At 35.3% G+C, this 19,999-nt stretch overlaps 1 protein-coding gene across 1 annotated transcript in view; it reads left to right on the forward strand.

Annotated features, from left to right (window-relative positions):
- Nucleotides 1-19,999, forward strand: part of CadN (Cadherin-N) — an 855,435-nt gene that overhangs the window by 261,983 nt on the left and 573,453 nt on the right. The window contains exon 9 of the mRNA XM_067767104.1: nt 744-934. Within this exon, the coding sequence (XP_067623205.1) occupies nt 744-934 (191 nt within the window). The remainder of the gene's footprint in view (nt 1-743; nt 935-19,999) is intronic.

The raw sequence follows: 19,999 nt of genomic DNA on the forward strand, positions 1-19,999 counted from the left end.
ATTAATCGTAGACCACTGTCATTAGGGGTAAAGGCACGATTTCAGAATAGCATGAATGTTGTTTTCTTTTTATGATACTGAAAAAATCAATGGTGCAAAATAAATCAAGAAGCAACATTAAGTTGTGACCGAATACGACTCTATTTGGTAATATTGACTTCACCTATCCGTTTTCTATTGCATTATGAAGAAATCCAAAATAGAAACAGGAAACATATCAATTGACATTATTAGTGGTAAATTTGTGCAGAAACACACCATAGCTAGCGGAAGTGTGACCGTACGCAAAGACACAAACCATTCATAATTCATATTCATGAATAACTGTTAACATAACAGTATTTAAAGTAACCGACGAATATTATATTAACATACATAGGTACGTTTACTACTATGCTAACAACATTTACTGTTAATCCATTAATACAACATTTTAGACGCTCTAATCGAAATGTTAACCGCTAACTAATCAACACACCGAATCACCTTCTTTGCTGTTAAATAATTTTAACTTTTACGCTCTGATGGTATTAAAGGAAATAATTCTTTTTTTCGTATCTTTCTACGCACTTACAACTTACAACATAAAATCAAACGACACTGTTAATGCATTGCACACATTTGTGACGGTAAATACGATATATGTATAAATAAAAAATACGGGTTAAACAACAAAACACAAAATAATAAAAACCACACTCCCCATGAAAACAACAACAATAATAAATTAAAAAAAAAAACAGCGTGACCGTTATCGTTTGCGTGTGCGTGCCTCGGATCGTGGTGAACCACCATCCTATGCCGATGTTGATGTTGAATTAGATGTTGTCGACCGCAATAATAAGCCACCAATATGGGATAAGAGCATTTATGGTCCAATACATATACGTGAAAATGTCACTGTTGGTACGGTTGTAACATCGGTGAAGGCAAGGTTTGTATTTTCTGTTTTGCTAAAAAAAAACGCTTCAAAAAAGTCGACAAGCTACTTATCTACATATGTATATGTATCTAGAATTCATGTAAAATTAACTCGATTAATAACTGCATAAATGCATATTTAACAGCATTTCTAACATTATAACATTGTAATTAAAGCTTGTCGAACTCTTCATACTTACAAAAAAAAAAAAAAAATTAAATAAAAATAATAATATGCATTTTCTCTACATACTAACTTTTTTAAAGTATATGATACTAATTTATTAATATAATAAACATTAAAATTTTTTGTAAAGTATGTAATTTTAACCGATACATCTACTTATATTTGCAAGCAAACAATGGCAGCTTTCACGTGAACGTAAACCATATTTTTGTGTGCATATACCTTAAAATAAAGGGATTTTTTTTGTTGGTGTAAACGCTAAACGTTTAATGCTGAATGTTATGACAACACACCAGTTTGCGTAGTGAACTCACCTGCATATATGTGGGGAATTTCAAAAATTGTGAATATGGTGTAAGAAGGTCCTTTTTGGGCAGTATGGCTTGTGTACTTGCTAAACGATGCCAATGCTCTATACACCAACGTACGTTCACAATGAATTTTTGAATTTTGATGCTGCCTACACCACAAACCAAAAGTAACAATAAATAATTTATTTTAACGCTCTTTCCTTGCTCTCAACGTTGATTCCCGGCTCCACCAAAAACAAGAAACTTCACCGCATTGGTTACGCGTTATCCTCACTTCCTCAAATAAAAAAAAAATAATTATTTATACAATAAAAAAAAACGCTTAAAAAACATATACATAAAATTTAACGCTTCACTACATAACATAGGCACATAATTTTTTAACCCACTAACGCCCAATGTCGGAGTAAGCCACTTTATTATACAAGCTGGGTTTTTTTTAAAGTGATCATACTAATTTGAATTTATTTGTAAATGATAAAAAAAAAAACAAATTGCACGGGATATTTTTATTTGGTTGCTAATGGGTTAATAGACGAAAAGTACTTTTTATACTAAAACAAACAACGCACAACCACATAAACAAAATTAATATTATCCCATATAATATGGTTGGGTTTGGTGATATATAATATATAGTAACTTACAATAACAAGCAAAAAGTTATATATATTATCGTAATTGCTTGGCAGCTAGAATTTTGAAAATTTAAGAAAAAATATATAGAAGCAGCACATTTATGTATGTTTTTTGTGGATTCATATACGGAAATAATATGTCTAATAGGGGTCTACATACGATGAGTCTGAATCAGTTTTGATGTGTTAGTGGAAATATTTAAGTTTTAGTCACACTTGCATGACTTTGGCGGTCTGAAAATCAAAATTAATTTGACGTGGAGGTAACTCACGAGTCAGACGCATTATGTGTAGACCCAATACAATTTTTTTATGTAGGCTAAACCCATTTCAATGTACTCACCGGGCAAAAGGTAACTATTGCGTTTAATTATATATGATTTTTTTTATATGGAAAAATGTTAAAAACCAATTGCATTGAATGCTTGAATCAATAAAAGAGCTCTATATGCATATTTAAGTGTTATAGATTTACTGCTAAAACATGGCCTACATTTAAGTTACTACTTATTTATTTATATCTGCAATATATTTTATCTATAAATGCACACGCCTAATAAAATTGCAGAGAATATCCAAGAAATCCTCTTTCTGTTTTTTTAGCTTTATGTTTGGTGTTATTGGTTTATTTATTTAATTATAGTTAACTACTAGGATTTTGTTTATGAGGATGGCAATGCAAATTGATTCGAGATATATGTATGTATACTTAGAAACTTGAACTCCTATTACTTCAGGTTTTCCAGGTTTTTACTGTTGATTTAACAATAAAATTTATTGTATGTTGCCTCATTGGGTTTGGTTTAATTATGGCAAAAAAACAGGTATTACATATCGATAAGTACAGCTCATAATATAGGGCAAGTCCTACATGCATAGGAATCGACGTAAGGCTTGTTTATGAGATAATGCGTGGACACATTTTATTTTTTTTAGCTGAGTTTAAAAAACTCAAATTTAGTCAGTGGTCCTAAAGCTGTTGTTTATAAATGTTAGCATGTTAGTGTTTTGTACACATCAGGTTTAGTTTACGTACTTAAGATACTAATGTGCTTTGTAGAATTGTTAATACAAAACTTCAGGTACTTCGTTTTGTTCTCATTCAATACCATCCATATTTTACGTTTCTTTTTCCAGTTTTAGGTAAGCACAACATACGTCGCGGTTGTTCCGGATGATGATATCAATGTCGTCAGCATACGCTATTACTTGCACGCGTTTATAAAATATTATTATAGAGCGGTTAAGTTCGGCAGATTTTATTATTTTCTCCAGCATTAAGTTACAGAAACCGCAGTATAGAGAAAGCACGGTAGGGGGTCGCCCTGCCTGAAACCTCGTTAAATGTAGAACGGCCCAGATAGATCCTTCCCAAGTCTGACTGAGCTGTTATTGTTGTTCATCGTAATTTTGCACAGCCGTATAAGTTTTGCGCCGAAACTAAGCTCAGACATTGCGGCTTACAGGCAGTTCTTTTCGTGCTGTCGAAGGCGGCTTTAAAATCGGCAAAGAAAAGACGTATGTCAACTCTTCTTTCAGCATTTTTTCCGAGATTTTCCGGGTCTGAAGCCGCACTGATTTGGTCCGATCAACCAATTTACGCTTGAAAGGACCTTATATGCATTATTCCAAATGCTGATTCCAGTTTGGAGTATCCCCCTTTTTGTGGACTGGGCAGATAACACTTAGATTCCGATCGTTAGGCATGTATCTGTACGCTCATATTCTCCAAGGAATCTGATGCATGCGCCCCACAGCATCAGATAATAAACGGAAATATGCCAATAACGTGGAATCGTATCGAGTGATAGATATTTGACAATGGAGAAAACACTTGAAAGAACAAACAATATTTTTATTTCTATTTATCGCAACTACCTCCTACCGAATGCTAACTGTAGGGTTTGACTTACAAAAATGGTTAAACTCCATTAAAATGAAACCGCAATAGCCTCTGTAATCGTTTGTTGGAAACACGCGTCGCCAGCTTGCACACACTGAAGAAAGCTTGTGACGAGCATCCACGGTACGTCTTTTTATAACGCCCGACCACCAAAGAGCGTAGTGGAATGCTTAACATATCCCCCGAGTCGATCCTGATAATATAACATACTCCAGCCATTCTCCAGCTAACCCAAACCATTTCTTCTATTGTATTGGGGGGCCAAACCCCCTTTAATGTACGGATGCACAGACTTCTTCCCTTCTCTTATATAAAGATTATTTAAAAAATATTAGTCTTTATCGATCTGCGTTTTGACAACTCGTACTTCGACCATCGTTTGGCTCATCGTTTGTGGATCCGCAAGCGTATCATCATAGTCACTTTATGAAAACTACGAGTACGATATGACGGCGAGCAGACTCGCCTGTCGAGGGTTTAGGAGGCACATTTATAAAAGAAGATTTTAGTATAAGGCGCGATAAACTCCGAAGAGATTTTAGGCTGAGCTTTTCTTCAATTTGCGTCGTGATCCTTTTAGTTTTTCCTACGAATTGGCGGGACGGGGCCTACTTGTTTTATGCCGACTTCGAACGGCATCTGCAAGGCAGATGAGTTTTTACTGAGTGCTAGCCAAATCCAGACGAGGGGCGACTCCGCTTAGAAAAATTTTCTTCCAATTGAAAAAATTTGTTTTTAAAATTTTGATATTGCTTTGTCCGGGCGTGAACCCAGGATCTTTGGTATGGTACGCGGAGAACGCTACCATCGCACCACGGAGGCACTTTTAGTTCAGTCAAATAACAGCATTACTATCTCCGAAAAAAAACTTTAAGACTATGACTTCCCCAAAATCATTAGAAGAAAAGAGTCTAGGGCTCTACTTAACGAAGTGTATCCGTTGACTTATAAAACAAAAGAATTATTCCAACCCATGATCCAGTTCAAGAAGCACGCGTGTGTGTTGTTCCTATTCAACATTAGCGTATTTCTTATACTCTGTTACTACTAACAACATTTCTTAGATAATAATTTTTTCCAAAATTTTCAAGTAGAAGGTAGTTATTATAATTAACTGCGTAATTTTTAAAATCATGTGGAAATAAAAAAATAAGCCTTCAAAAGATCAGTGGTGCACTCGTGAGCTTCGTAGACCGTAGGAAAATTATTCGGCGTTCTCCTACGTGTCGTGTGTGCTCACAGGCAGATATTCAATAAAGCAAGTAGTACTACTCCAAATAATAGCCGTGTTTTTTTATACACGCGTATACGTTTACGTTTGCTCGTGAACAAAAAACGTCTATCCTCGCTTAGATAATGCTTAGGAGACCCATCTAGCGGCAGTGGTTAAATAACTAGCTACAGCCACAGGGTGTACCGAAAAGCGGAGACACAACCCTCTGATAGCCATAGGATATAACATATAGCTAAATCAGTTGCGATGAATTGTGGACACACATAGAATACATAAAATTATTGTAGAGGGTGAAACAAAGACACATATTTCTGTTGCATCTGAGTATAATGCGTATTGAAATTTTGTAGGACAAATTTTATGCGCAGCAATTTCAGAGGTGTATTTAAAGTTTGTCGCTTAGCAGTCCATATAAAGTTTAAGCGTATAGACGTTTACGTGTAAAAAAAAAACACGGCTAATATATAGTTTAAAAAAACATAAAGAACCAGCAAAACTGGTGCCGTTTTAGTATCTACAATCCTCTAGGATTTTTAATGTTGACAGCACCGTAGCACAGAGGTTCGTGTCTTCGCTATGGAGCACACCTCGTTTTGTAACGAGTTATTTAGCCACTTTAATAATTGCCGCTATTTGGGTCTAACTCTCCTTTGCGCGCCTAGCCTAAAGAGTTACAAACAAGCATACATACAAGTGGAGCTAATATAAGCGTGTTAAAAAAATTACGTTTGTATCCGAACCTCTGTCGGCATTGTGCTCCACTGAACTATATCATTCATTAACAGATCTCAAACGCAGATCATTTGCTTTGCCTCTCAAATACTTATTATTTCGCTTTTTGTAAACTAAATTTACTAAAACGTTGTATTTTTATAAACTAACAGTATGTTTAAGTATATATTTTCACATATATGTACATATAGTATATTGGCTGGGATCGAGACATTAATACAAAGAACAAAGAAAACAATTTGCACTGCCTTAGAAAATATTATAAAACAAAATTCTCTTCAATAAAAACATTTTTTTTTGCTGTTCACAAGAAATTTTGTAACTTTTTTCGTGTTTTATGTTAAGAAAGCTGCAATTTTTGTTTTAATTTTCTTTCTTATTTAAAATTTTTCGCTAGTTAACTCACTGTATATATACAGATATAGAAAACATGTGAACAAAATCATGACATAACGTGAACCCACTGTTGTTCAGATTTTTATTTAATTGCAATAATTAAAAAATTATTGTGGACAATTTTTATTTTGGTTGTTGGTGCTTTTGATATAATTTTTGGTTAAGTTTTAGAAATTCTTAAAAATACTTACCAAACTAATGAATTATATAGCCTTTCCAAAAACGAATATATAAAACTTTTGTTTTTTGCCTTCTATTTTTATAATTTCATAAAACCAAATCGGTGTACTAAAACAACAACATTTTTGCAATGCTTCATTACCAAAAAAAAAAAAAATATATATATATATATAAAATATATATAAACGAACATAATGAATGCAACATATTTTTGAATGAACGATTAAAAAAAAAACCAACGCATATATTATATAACATACGACACACGCCAAAAATGCGAATTACTAAACAACCAAAAAAATTGCATATATGAATAACTGTAAATGTTAAAATATGCTCACAAATGCGCCTCGACATACAGCGTGAAACATATAAATTAGAGGCAATGGCCCAGGATAAAGGCTATCCACCGCTGTCACGTACCGTCGAGGTGCAAATCGATGTTGTCGATCGCGCCAATAATCCACCCGTATGGGATAATACGGTATATGGACCGATTTATGTTAAGGAAAATATGCCAGTTGGTGGGAAAGTCGTCTCGATCAAAGCCAGGTCTGTTTTAGAAACTTTGAAACAAAAAAAATTTTTGAATATACTAAGTAGTTATAATAAGGAGATTCGCTATGTCATGCAAGTTGCAAGACTACGAGACCACCTCATTGTGAAGCTATAGCATGCATCATTAGCCAGGCATAGAAAACAACACAATAGCAAGAACAACTATGAAAAACAATTGTTTAATTTATTCGTGAGCAAAATGTAAGTATTGAGAGAAAACCCGTTGAAGCAGGGTTGCAATTTCATTTACTACAATTTGTTGAACGAAAATTAGCAAAGGTTTGTGCATATCATATATTGCACGGATTGGAAAAAATTTTTACGTATATTTTGTTATTATGACCTTGCAATCCGTGCAATATATGCATTGTATGCATTACATGTATCGTGTGCAATGGGTGCACCGTTTGCAAGACAAAGCGAATCCCCATAATGGTTATTTTTAGCGCAATAGCGTATTCCTATATTAAAAAATTGAACGTTTAGAAATTTCCATATAAATATATATGTTTATACCTATTGTTTGTTTTTATTATGTATTTTCGTATACTGAATAAAATTTATGCAATATTTATTTAAAATAATTATTTATTTTAAATTGATTTTAAAATACTTATATAAAAGATTTCTTTGATTATTTTTTATAACTTAAATTGCATTCACTGTTTCTTATTTCAAAATTTCAGCCATTGTTAATTCCGCGTTTGTCTATAAAATTATTAAATGTAAATTGCACTAATCCCGATTCCCTCAAGGCGGATTTACATACGAGTTTGGCCGCGTTGCTTCGTTTGACGTTTTTATACCGTGATTTCAATGGACAGTGATCCATATACCAATAAAAGTTTTACACACAGATGCAGCAACAAATTGGTCTTTATGAATTACATTGTTGTTGCATTTTCTTGATAAATTTTTACAGGTATCTGGATTACTGTCTAATGGAACGCGCGGAATTAAATTACTTACTTACCATACGTTGTGGCGACCACAACATCTATATAAATCCGGCTTCAGTTACCCTTCAACATAACAATCCTCAACTCATGATAAATAATAATTAATTTAGGTTGATCTTAATTCCAGAAATTCAGAAGTCAGAAAGCAGATAAAAAATTTAGCTCTGGGCAAAACTTGCATCTCTATTTCGGCCTTTTTATTAATGGCTTTGATCGTTAGTGAGTTATAAACGGGATGGTGTAATCTGGTCGGACTGCATTGACAATCGAATATGCCCTCTACTCCTTAAATGAAGGAGGTTGTCTGCGTGGCTGCTTATCAGACACGAAAATCGCAGTAAAAGGTCTTTTTGATAATAACAGTAAATACTCTATGAAATATTAGAACGATAGGCCTCACGTGCATCCCGTAATTTTCTAACAAGCATTCAGTGCCTTGGAGGGTTTTCTTAGTTCTCTCTTCCTCTCTCAGAGGTGAGGACCCTAAATTTTTTTTTATGGGAAAAGAGCGTTTGAACCTGATATTTTCCTCTAAAGACCTGCCCTCTCGGGTATCGGGGTGGCGTGTTCTCTCTAATCATTCTTTCTCTCATCACATATATATAAAGATATCTTTTTATGAGCTACCTTCCAATCAAATCCCATTTATGAGTCCCAGATGAGCAAACTTGGAATTATATGTTTGAATGCTAGTGGCACTTTTGACAAGCGAGCCTGCGATATGAGCGGTGCTTTCCGAAATCACTGTGGACTACATGGTGTATAACTTATCTCATGCATGTACATATGTAGTAATTCCTTTTACCACTCCCGCTCACTGAAAACTCACTGGAGCCGGTGTAAGCCTCTACCAAAGAAGAGTAAAGTACCTTCTGACTGGGAGGTCTGCAAGCTAGGCTAAGAAATTTTTAAATATGAGATCAAGAGAGCCCAGCGGAACACTTGGGCAAGCTACTGCGAAAACGTGGAAGAACCTCTCGTGAGATTCTGCCTATGAAATGTGAATGGATGCTGGGCGATAAGAGTTGAGAAGTTTCAACATATGTAATATATGTACACTACGGAGCAAAAGTGAACATTTAAGAATCAATTTTGCAGGTTATGTCATACACAAAACGTAGTGTTATAATATGACAGAAATCAATCAGGTTATTAGCATTGCCATTGTTTTTGGAGCAAAAGTTAATTAATAAACAAAAACAACAACAAATGTATTTAACACAATTCGTCTTTAAGTAAGGATAGGTATAGTGTTCACTTTTGCACTCATTCAAATTTTTGCACTTGGATAAAGTAGGAGCGGCGTTAAATACCGTTATTCGGTATTTTACTAAGATAAGGGGTTGACTTGGTATTTGCTATTCCAGCTATGACCAGTTTGTCCTATTCGCTGTGAAAAGTGGAAATATTAACCTTTATTTACAAAATGAAGCCGCGTAACAACAAAATGATTGCGGAGGTAGAAAAGCTGCTTCAACTGGGCAAGTCTTCACGGGAAGTTGCAAAGCAACCTAAACTCTCCCAACCACAAGTGATGAAAGTGAAGAAATTTAAAAATTTGGCCACTCAGTATTGCAAAAATGGCCGATCAAAGAAGATAAAGAATAGCGAAGCGAAGCTTCTGGCACGTTCCTTAATGACCGGGAAAGCAAAAACACTGAAAGAGGCAGCGCAAAGTATTAATTATGAAGCCAGTGTGTGGACTGCCCAGCGTGCGCTTAAAGGAGTTGGTTGTTTTCCTGCAAAAAATGTCCAAGAAGCCTACTTTTTCAGCAAAAAACCGATAAGCTTGCTTAGCGTTTGCAGCACGTCATAAAACTTGGACTATTAATAACTGGAGACGCGTTCTATGGTCAGATGAATGCGTCTCCAGTTATTAATAGTCCAAGTTTTATGACGTGCTGCAAACGCTAAGCAAGCTTATCGGTTTTTTGCTGAAAAAGTAGGCTTCTTGGACATTTTTTGCAGGAAAACAACCAACTCCTTTAACCGCACGCCGGGCAGTCCACACACTGGCTTCATAATTCATAATTAATACTTTGCGCTACCTCTTTCATTGTTTTTGCTGTCCGGTCATTAAGAAACGTGCCAGAAGCTTCGCTTCGCTACTCTTTATCTTCTTTGATCGGCCATTTTTGCAATACTTAGTGGCCAAATTTTTAAATTTCTTCACTTTCATCACTTGTGGTTGGGAGAGTTTAGGTTGCTTTGCAACTTCCCGTGTAGACTTGCCCAGTTGAAGCAGCTTTTCTACCTCCGCTATCATTTTGTTGTTATGCGGCTTCATTTTGTAAATAAAGGTTAATATTTCCACTTTTCACAGCGAACCAGGACAAACTGATCATAGCTGGAATAACAAATACTAAATCAACCCCTTATCTTAGTAAAATACCGAATAACGGTATTTAAAGCCGCTCCTACTTTATCCAAGTGCAAAAAATTTTAATGAGTGCAAAAGTGAACACTATACCTATCCTTACTTAAAGACGAATTGTGTTAAATACATTTGTTGTTGTTTTTGTTTATAAATTATTTTTTGCTCCAAAAACAATGGCAATGCTAATAACCTGGTTGATTTCTGTCATATTATAACACTATCTTTTGTGTATGACATTACCTGCAAAATTGATTCTTAAGTGTTCACTTTTGCTCCATAGTGTATGTCCTGCATGCGATGTGTCCGCACGTGACACCAACCATTTTTTCAACTGTAATAAGAAACCTAAAACTTTTACATCAATCTTCATATAGTCCACCCCTGTTGGAACTGCTAGTGTCCTTGGACTCCCATTAGAGGAATTTGTTGCCAATGGGGTAAATCACTGTTATCACAACAACAGCAACAAATTCTTGGGTTTCCAATGGACTCTCGTTTCCCGGATGTCCCAGTAGTGCAGGAATATGATATTTTGTTGTTGTAGCGACAAAGATATTCCCTAAAGATTTTGGGGTGTGTTAACGATTTTGATGGCCCTTTACGGGGTATAGATCCGGTACGTTCCGGTAACAAGCACCATTAAGGTACTGGCTCGACCATTTCGAAAACGATTTAATATTACCACATTGAACCTTCAAGGCCATCCACACTTTCACTATCTATTTCGGTGAGGAACTTTGGGTCGCCAGATCTTCGCCTGCTTAATATGTGTATGATATGCATATTCATATATGTAACAGGATTCCCTTCGCATAGGTGTGGTTGACAATTAGGTTGCAGCAGCTGTGAATAGCGCCATAGGTCATTGCCCATAAGAATAGTTTCATATGTAGATCCTCTCCATTTATACGCGAAAGTTTTTCCGAAAAATTTCTTACTTTGGCAATAAGCACCACAGCCAAAGTATATAGCTTCAAAAAGTAGGATCTAAATAATTAAGTATTTAACCCATTAAAATTCAAAGTTAATTATTTTGAATTAGTTTTCACTTCCTTCATTGTATTTTAATCTGCTTTAATACTTCAACATCTGTCGATATTTCCTATCTAAAAGCTAGTGATTGTCCTTTACCTATCCCCTTTAAATAATTCCCGCTAAGAGCAATCCTTTTAACCCTCGCACATTTTATCCAGCAACTGCTCAGTATTCATCATCATAATTCATTTTCATAGCACCAAGCACTGTTAAGCACAAGCACAAGCATAAGCATAAAAATCAACAATAAGCACGCAAACAACCACAAACACACACTTGCACATTTATACTTAATTATGCACATTTCTAGTTTACATTAGGCTGTATTTAAGTAAGTATTTGCTTAGTGCGCAGAAATTTACATAAGCACATATAAATATAATTGTGTTTGTATGTGTGTATTTGCAAAGGCACTTACACGTGCAAACATCCCACATAATCTTACTCCTATGCGGGTGTATCTACATAAATTAGAGTTGATCAAAAGGCGTGATTTTTTTCATGACACGATGAATCATGGCTTACGCGCTGAAACGTGAAGACAGAAAAAACGTGATATTTTGTATTGTATTCTTATGTGAGAGATTGTTTGATGATTTTGTGATTTAATAAAGTAAAACCCAGTGTACTCGGGTGTCGAGCAATTCGAATAGTTCGATGTGATTCGGTTGTTTGCTGTGCTGCCAGGTCGATGAGGCTGGACCCAAGTTGCGCTCTAGGTGCCATTTTAATGCACATTCTCTTAAATCGAATTAATTTACATATAAACAAACTTTCTGTTGTCCTTTATGGATCAGTTTGATACCACCCCTAGGTCAGGCAGCACAAAACTGCTTAGAGTTAGGAACCTCAGATACGCCAGGGTTGAGCACTCGCAGAGAAAATGAGTGACTATTTCCTTACAACCCTCCACATTGCAGCTCAGCATATACCAGTCGTTCAAGGGTTATTCCATGCTTGGTACTTCTGCAGGTATCAGTAGAGTACCAATTGTAATTCCTTGAAATTGATAAGAATGTCACTTTTTATTGATGAAATTGGCCGGTGCACTGTGACGGTCGTGCTGCTCTGTCGCGTCGAATATAACGACACTCATAAGAACATGTGTAAAACTAATTTGACAGATGTCGCTTTGTAGCCGCCGTCATGAATGTAATCAGACCTATTCCGTAAAGCAAGCAGTCAATCAGTTTTAGCTTGCACTTCACGCAGTAAATATTTCATGCGCGAATTTTATGCTCAACGTTCTTCATGTTAACAGATATTTTTACAAAAAAAGTTGCGTTCGAAGCTCTGCCTCACTGTTCCAATCACTTAAGGCTCCATTACTGATACTTAACATAGACTTGACTTGGCTTGCGAACTGTCACTTACAGTTCTGTTAAATAAACATTGCATGTTACTGATTACTCAAAACTTAACTTGACTTAGAAGTCTGTTGAATTTTGATTTTCTATGTAAGTTCTAAGTGACGTTTACATTTTGAGATGCCATTTGTTTGTTTCCATTTCATTTTGACATTTTGTCATACAAATTGACATTTATTTAAAAATAAATTTCAACGCTGATTATGATGCCAGATTTTATGCGCCAAGTGGAGTATAGTCGTCGTGCACGATTTTGGATCTTATACTCAACGGAATAAGATTATCGTTCAGCCCATTCATGAAAGGTATGAAGTCTTCGGCACAGCCGTCCTTACTTGTTTTTTTTTTTGTAATTGCACAGCATTATGACATCCTATAAAGTTACATAATACTAACACTCAGTGCTCTAATCGCTGCAGCTCACACATCTAGATATAATTGTAAACATTTTTCTATGTAGCACCGCTATGTACAAATCCACATTAAATCCCCATCTACCACGCCTTTATTATGTGAGTGGTGTTGCAAATAACGCTAATGACAACATTTTTTCACAACATTCATCTCGTTTGGATATTTATTTATTCGCACCTTAGTTGACCTGAGACCCCTCGCCCTGCAAACCTCTGAACTTCTCACTAAAGCTTACACCAGCACTCTTAATTAATTAGAGAGGAAATAAAATATTATGCTAACCTCTATAATAATAGTTGAAGCATTTGCCCTGCACATGTGTGCGGTGTTTAAGATATTAATATTGCTGTGAGATAGTCAAAGCTCTGCGTACTAGTATAAACATATATACTTTTTGCATTTATTATTATATTTTAATTTAATTTGGTTATCTATGTCTTTGTAAAGAGAAATCTACTCAAAAAAAATATATATATATTTTTTTTTAAATTGCGTCGGACGCTACATAGCCTTTTTAATCTAAATAAATATGAATATTTTGTAAAGTAGATATGTACGTTGTAGTATAAAATGTTGCCAGCAAACAAGATAGTGTATTTTATATAAATACAAGTATTTAAGCCAGTGATGAGCACACATATAGATTTACAAAATGCGACTGTCGTAAAAGCTTCACCCGAAAACTTTAGAATGCTTAATACCAAAAAGTTCTGGGTCTTAAAATATTGACTTTAGCTATGGATTAGATATCGATTATACTTTCTTACATATAAGGTCTGTTTTCTGTTTGTCCAGGGAATATTACAATCGCTTTTTGGGTAAATTAGAATGTTGCTTTCTCGTTTTATGTAACTTACAGATAAACTAGGGACCTGAAACTTTGCAAATAGCTAAGACGAAATAATAAAGATATAAAATTCTTCTATAAAGAAGACAGAGGTATAAAATCTTGCGATATTTTTTAAAAGATTTCTCGAGGATATATCAAATCCTTAAGCTTAGTTCACCACACTCCGGTTGGTGTCGAACCGATTGAGAAGATTAAAAAACTCATACGAGATTCGGAATCATACGATAGGTTTTTACATACCATCCCGGGGAGCTAGAGGCCTGATATTTAAAATTGGGTTTAGAGTTTAAAACAAACAGGTTCGTTAGGAGTCGTACGGATAATTAGGAAGATCGTGCGGATCGCAAGCATCACACATGTAGTAGAGAACGTTAAGATATTCCAAAATATAGGTGGACAAATTCCTTTAGGTGGCAACCCGAAGGAGATATTTAGAAATGTGCTGAATTTGCAGTCAAGTTCTAAGGAAGTTCCCATTGAGTTATACAGTTGAGGCCTCACACACAGTTTGAAAAACTTAGTTGACGTACGGATCAGGATAATAAAAAAATATTTACAAGAGTTGGAATGTTCGGATACATTTTTATGTAACTTCCTAGCAAGATTGTAATTTGATATTCTAAATGTATTTCAGAAACCAAAGGGACTACATTATATAGTTAAAGGTACCAGAACAATGCAACAAAAGGATAATAAGATCCTCTAGCCAGAGCACGTGTTCAACTAATAAGAAATTTCGTAGGTGAACCTTCCGAACAGTATTTAAATGGATTTAAATTCTAACAATTTATTGACGATGATGAGATACAAAACTATAAAGGAAGAGTGTCTTTACTGCTAGTTTCCTAATCAAGAGGGGCTTTAAGAAATTGTTAACCTTGGTTCGGTAAATGCAGTCCAGAAAAATAATAATAGCCCTTTACGGCGTCAGGTTCTACATTTTATTAAATTTATATTTACTAGCTAGTAAACACGCTGTTATTGATATAATCAAAAATATAAATACATATATTGTTTTGAAATTTTTTATTTATTTTTCACAAAAAACTGTTTGCTGCAGAATGGCAATATAGCATCAATAGTGCTACATGAACAAAATTCAACTCAAGATGTGCGGACATTTTTAAAACAGTAATTTTTTTATTATAACACAAACTTGCTCCGCATTTTTCACAGATTGTTTGTGTAAAACCTTTGCAGCCAGGAAATTTGCACCTCATTCGATTATCCATCAAAACTTGCCAGTGTGCGTATTAGTCCAACCTCACAACTTTCGAGGGAACGTGTTGAGCCGGGCATTTCTTCCTTTTATTTTCAACGAGACATTCAACATCACTTTAACGTTTCAAACGGTTAACTGTCTGATATTTGCATAGGGTCTCTGCTATAGCTACTCTGGATCCGCAGAGTTTAGGACTTTACTGGTACTAGCTTTTTCAGCAATAAAAAAAATAAATGTAAGGCGCGATAACCTCCGAAGAGATCCAAGGCCGAGCTTCTCTTCCAATTTGCGTCGTGCTCCTCTTGATTTTCCCTACAAATTGGCCGGACGGGACCTACATGTTTTATGCCGACTCCGAACGGCATCTGCAAGGCAGATGAGTTTTCACTGAGAGCTTTTCATGGCAGAAATACACCCGGAGCGCTTGCCAAACACTGCCGAGGGGCGACCCCGCTTAGAAAAATTTTCTTCTAATTTAAAAACCTTATTTCTAAAATTTTGATGTTGCTTTGCCCGGGGTTCGAACCCAGGGCATACGGTGTGGTAGGCGGAGCACGCTACCATCACACCACGGTGGCCGCCCTTTTTCAGCAATAGGTGGCTCCAAAATATGCTTAATTCTTTTTCGCACTCTTTCTATTATTGCTCAGTCAAAGTATTGTAAATTTAAAATGGCTATAGCAAAGGCATTTAACTAAATATCGGTCTAGGTGTCTTAGCCAGAGTTAGAATGAATCCACCCACGCAATTATTTTCGAATCGTAGCACCGGGTGATATTAAAAATGTCTTGCCTTAAATATGCTAATGCTACCACTTTAATTTATGCCAATGAAAGACCTCAAATTACTTACGTTTATCAAACAGCAATATTAATATCATGAACACTTATATATGTAAATTAACCTGGGTCGATTTGTATCGACGAAAGTTAACCGATATCGCGACATCGACTTTTCGATAGTATTTATATATGGGCTCAGGAGAAGAAGGTCCACTACGCATACCCAAAAAATAATTTTCGAGCTTGCGAAAAAAAAAAATGGCGAAAGGGCTAATTTTTCGACCAAAATACTCCCCAAAACCCAAAAAATATTTTTTTTTTTTTAAAAACTGTTGCAAAAACGTTGGCGATAACAGTTTAAAAAATATATATTTTTTGGGTTTTGGGAGTGTTTTGGTCGAAAAATTTACCCTTTCGCCATTTTTTTTCTCGTAGGCTCGAAAATTAATTGTTTGGGGTATGCGTAGTGGAACTTTTTTTCCTGAGCCCAAATCCTATCTAAAAATCGATGGCGCGATATCGGTTAATAAATCGACCCAGTCTAATAAACATATATCCTTTTTTGCATTTATTATTATATTTTAATTTAATTTGGTTATATATGCCTTTGTAAAGAGAAAGCCACTAAGAAAAATAGTTTTTTCTAAATAAATATGAATAGTTTGTTAAGTAGATACGTTGTTGTATAAAATGTTGCCAGCAAACAAGATAGTGTATTTGATATAAATACAAGTATTTAAGCTAGTGATGAGCACACATATAGATTTACAAAATGCGACTTTCGTAAAAGCTTCACAAAAACCGAAAACTTTAGTATATTTAATACCAAAAAGTTCTGGGTCTTAAAATATCGACTATCAAAAAGCTCGACTTTTTTAAAAACCATGAACTATGACTATACGTCATTATGATGGTGGCTCTGAGTAAAAGGAGAAATATGAAGACATTTTTTCATCACCAACACTTGGCGCTTGGTCGCATAGGAGATTTTGGCACTACAGTTGCGCACGTCAACCTAGCTATCCCGGCTTGAACATAACTGACACCAATTTCTAGCACCAAGGGAGATCAAGTCTTCTTGACGGAGGTCTTCCGCTTCGTCTGTACAACCAGCTTCTTACACAATTAACAACCAAGACCTTGAAAGTGTTAATGTTTTTGTTGACTTGGGTGTTACAATGAACTGCAAACTTAGCTTCAACTCTCCTACAAGTACCAGTGTGAATGGAGCAAAAGGTGTTTTAGCATTTGTAAAAATGTGGTCAAAAGAGTTGAGCGACACCTATGTTACGAAACCCGTCTTCACAACATTGGTTAGACCGATGTTAGAGTATGACTCAATAGTCTGGAATCCGGGTTTTCAAGTCTTTACAGACAGGCTCGAATCAATCAAACACTTTTTTTCCTATTTGCCTTAAGGAATTTTCAATGGGACTCTTTATTTAATCTTTCACCTTACATTAATCGATTAAAACTTGTTAATCTTCCAACTCTTGCTAGTCGAAGGGAAATGCTTGGCGTAATATTTATGACAAAACTACTGAATGGATCGGTTTCAAGCCCATTTCTTCTGAACGAAGTGAACTTTAGTGTTCCCTGTCGAACTACGATACACCGTAAACCTCTTCTTTTAAAACAATGTATAACAATTTTTCGAACTTAATGAACCTTTCCGGTGTGGGTGCCAAGATTATAACTCTCACTCAAACACATTTGATATGTCGAACTCCCTTTTTTCTATAAAAAAGACTGATCTTATCTCTCTTAATCGTTATTGCTGTATATGTTTGTTTCTTTTCTATTAATTTAGTTTTACCCTCAGCTGATGATATTTCTTCTGTAGCTGAGCAATTTTAGATCTCGACGCTTCACAAACCACTGCCCATTAGTAGTTGGAATCAATCTACTCACACAATTAAAAAATGTCTTGCCTTAAATGCTACCAGTTTAATTTATGTCAATGAAGGACCTCAAATTACTTCCGTTTATCAAACAGCAATATTATATACATTCATAATTACATGATGCACGTTGTATATAGAAATATAATAAATTGCTATTTAAGTAACTCACTTGAACTCGCTATAAACTAATCGCTATTGCACCAAAAAGCTATAACAAGTACTTAGTTTGTAGTAAAGCACAAAGCGCACTCTCCTTTTAAGACTTCACTGATAGGAGCACTTAAATATTTTTCAGTTTATATGTACATATCTAATTTTTTAGTTTAGTTTAAGTTTCTACGTAATTGTCAAGGGTTTTTTACAAAAAAATATTCAAAAATTACAAAAGTTATACACATTGTACGTATTTATTATATATAGTACAATAATTTGATGATAGTACAAAATAACGGTAAAAGGTTATTTAAGGTATAGAAATATTCAATGAAAGCTCATAATATATTCGGTTGCATTGACATCATGGTTAAAATTAAAACAGCTTAAGTTGTATTATACTTAATATACTTTTTATTAGAAAATTTTTAACAATATTTAGTTGATATATGCTAGTCTGAAATTAATAAAATAATGATCTATGCACCAAAGATCCATAAACTTGGGCAATTAGTATAAATATTGTAACGAATTTGCTGCAAACCCTCTTATTTGCAACCTTCTGCTAAGTTTGAATCACTAAACTGCTGAATAAATAACTCCAATATTGAATAATGGAAAAATGGCCTTTATCACAATAACACTTATACTTTGTCTGCTAAGTTCGAATCACTAAACTGTTGAATAAATAACCCCAATATTGAATAATGGAATAATGACCTTTATTAAAGTACTTCACAATAACACTTATACTTTGCGACTAGCTTGATTAATAGCCAAACTGACTGATAGCTTAAATGAAACTGATTCTCGCCTCTACTGTTTTCGCCTTTTTATACTGTCTGATTTCCTCGTTGCATATTTCTAGGCTTTTCTAATTCCAGAACTTACTAGTTAGTAATAAATTTCTTAGCTACAACTACAGATGTATAATTTCTATAGCTTCTCTCATACCCCATGCGATTGTATGTGTGAGCGACACTTCCACAATTATAATTGCATACCTTTAGGAGCATCTCAGTTAAGATATCTGCATCTCTACTCAGCTGCGTGTACGTACATAGGTGTAGACAAAATGATTAAATTATTGATGTGCATTCACGTCACTGCTTAGCATCGGCATAGAGATTGCAGTACCCCTTAATGTTGCTAACATTCGTAATAATGCCCTCCACCTAATTCTGATCGTCCCGATCAGACAAATATCTCGATCCAAACGCTGCTAGCATCTACAAATGAACCACCCTTCTACTTCCTAGTTTCCCAATTGTTTGTATGCGGTAGATGATGCCACTGATCTTCTTCACAACTTTGTACGAGCCTTCCAAACTGCACCAAAATTTGGATGGAACACCTTTCCGCCAGTGAGGGTTGTATAACAGTACCAAATCTCGCGCCAAGAAACCTTTCGAATTATTGTTCTCATCGTACCTGTGTTTCATCGTACTACTCAATACCCTGGTCGTTCCTTCACACTCTGTTGTTTGGCCAATGAACTACTTCGTAGAGCTTGCGCTGGACAGATTTGCTTTGCATAATCAGTATCGTTACGACGCTTCACAACAGTAGTGTGCGCTGGCTTGAAACAACCCTTGCATTCTTTCTGCGAAATTATTTCCTTCGTTTTAGTACGTCCGTTTTGATTTGTTTGGCCCATTCGTTCCATCAACCCTTGCCCGATATTCTGCTTTTGCGGTTTTTGCCGGATCTCTTTCACCAGCACTCGATTACTGCTAAACCCTTCTTCCAAACTGTAGTTAAGTGGCACATTCTGGTTCTCATAGTGCATAATCTTTCTTGGCATATCGATCCTGATGTCATGGTCAACTAAGAAGTCCACTCCCAATATGACTTCATCAACGATCTCCGCCACAAC

The sequence above is a fragment of the Eurosta solidaginis genome, chromosome 2 (genome assembly GCF_040869045.1).
Source record: "Eurosta solidaginis isolate ZX-2024a chromosome 2, ASM4086904v1, whole genome shotgun sequence".
Classification (NCBI taxonomy): Eukaryota; Metazoa; Arthropoda; class Insecta; order Diptera; family Tephritidae; genus Eurosta; species Eurosta solidaginis.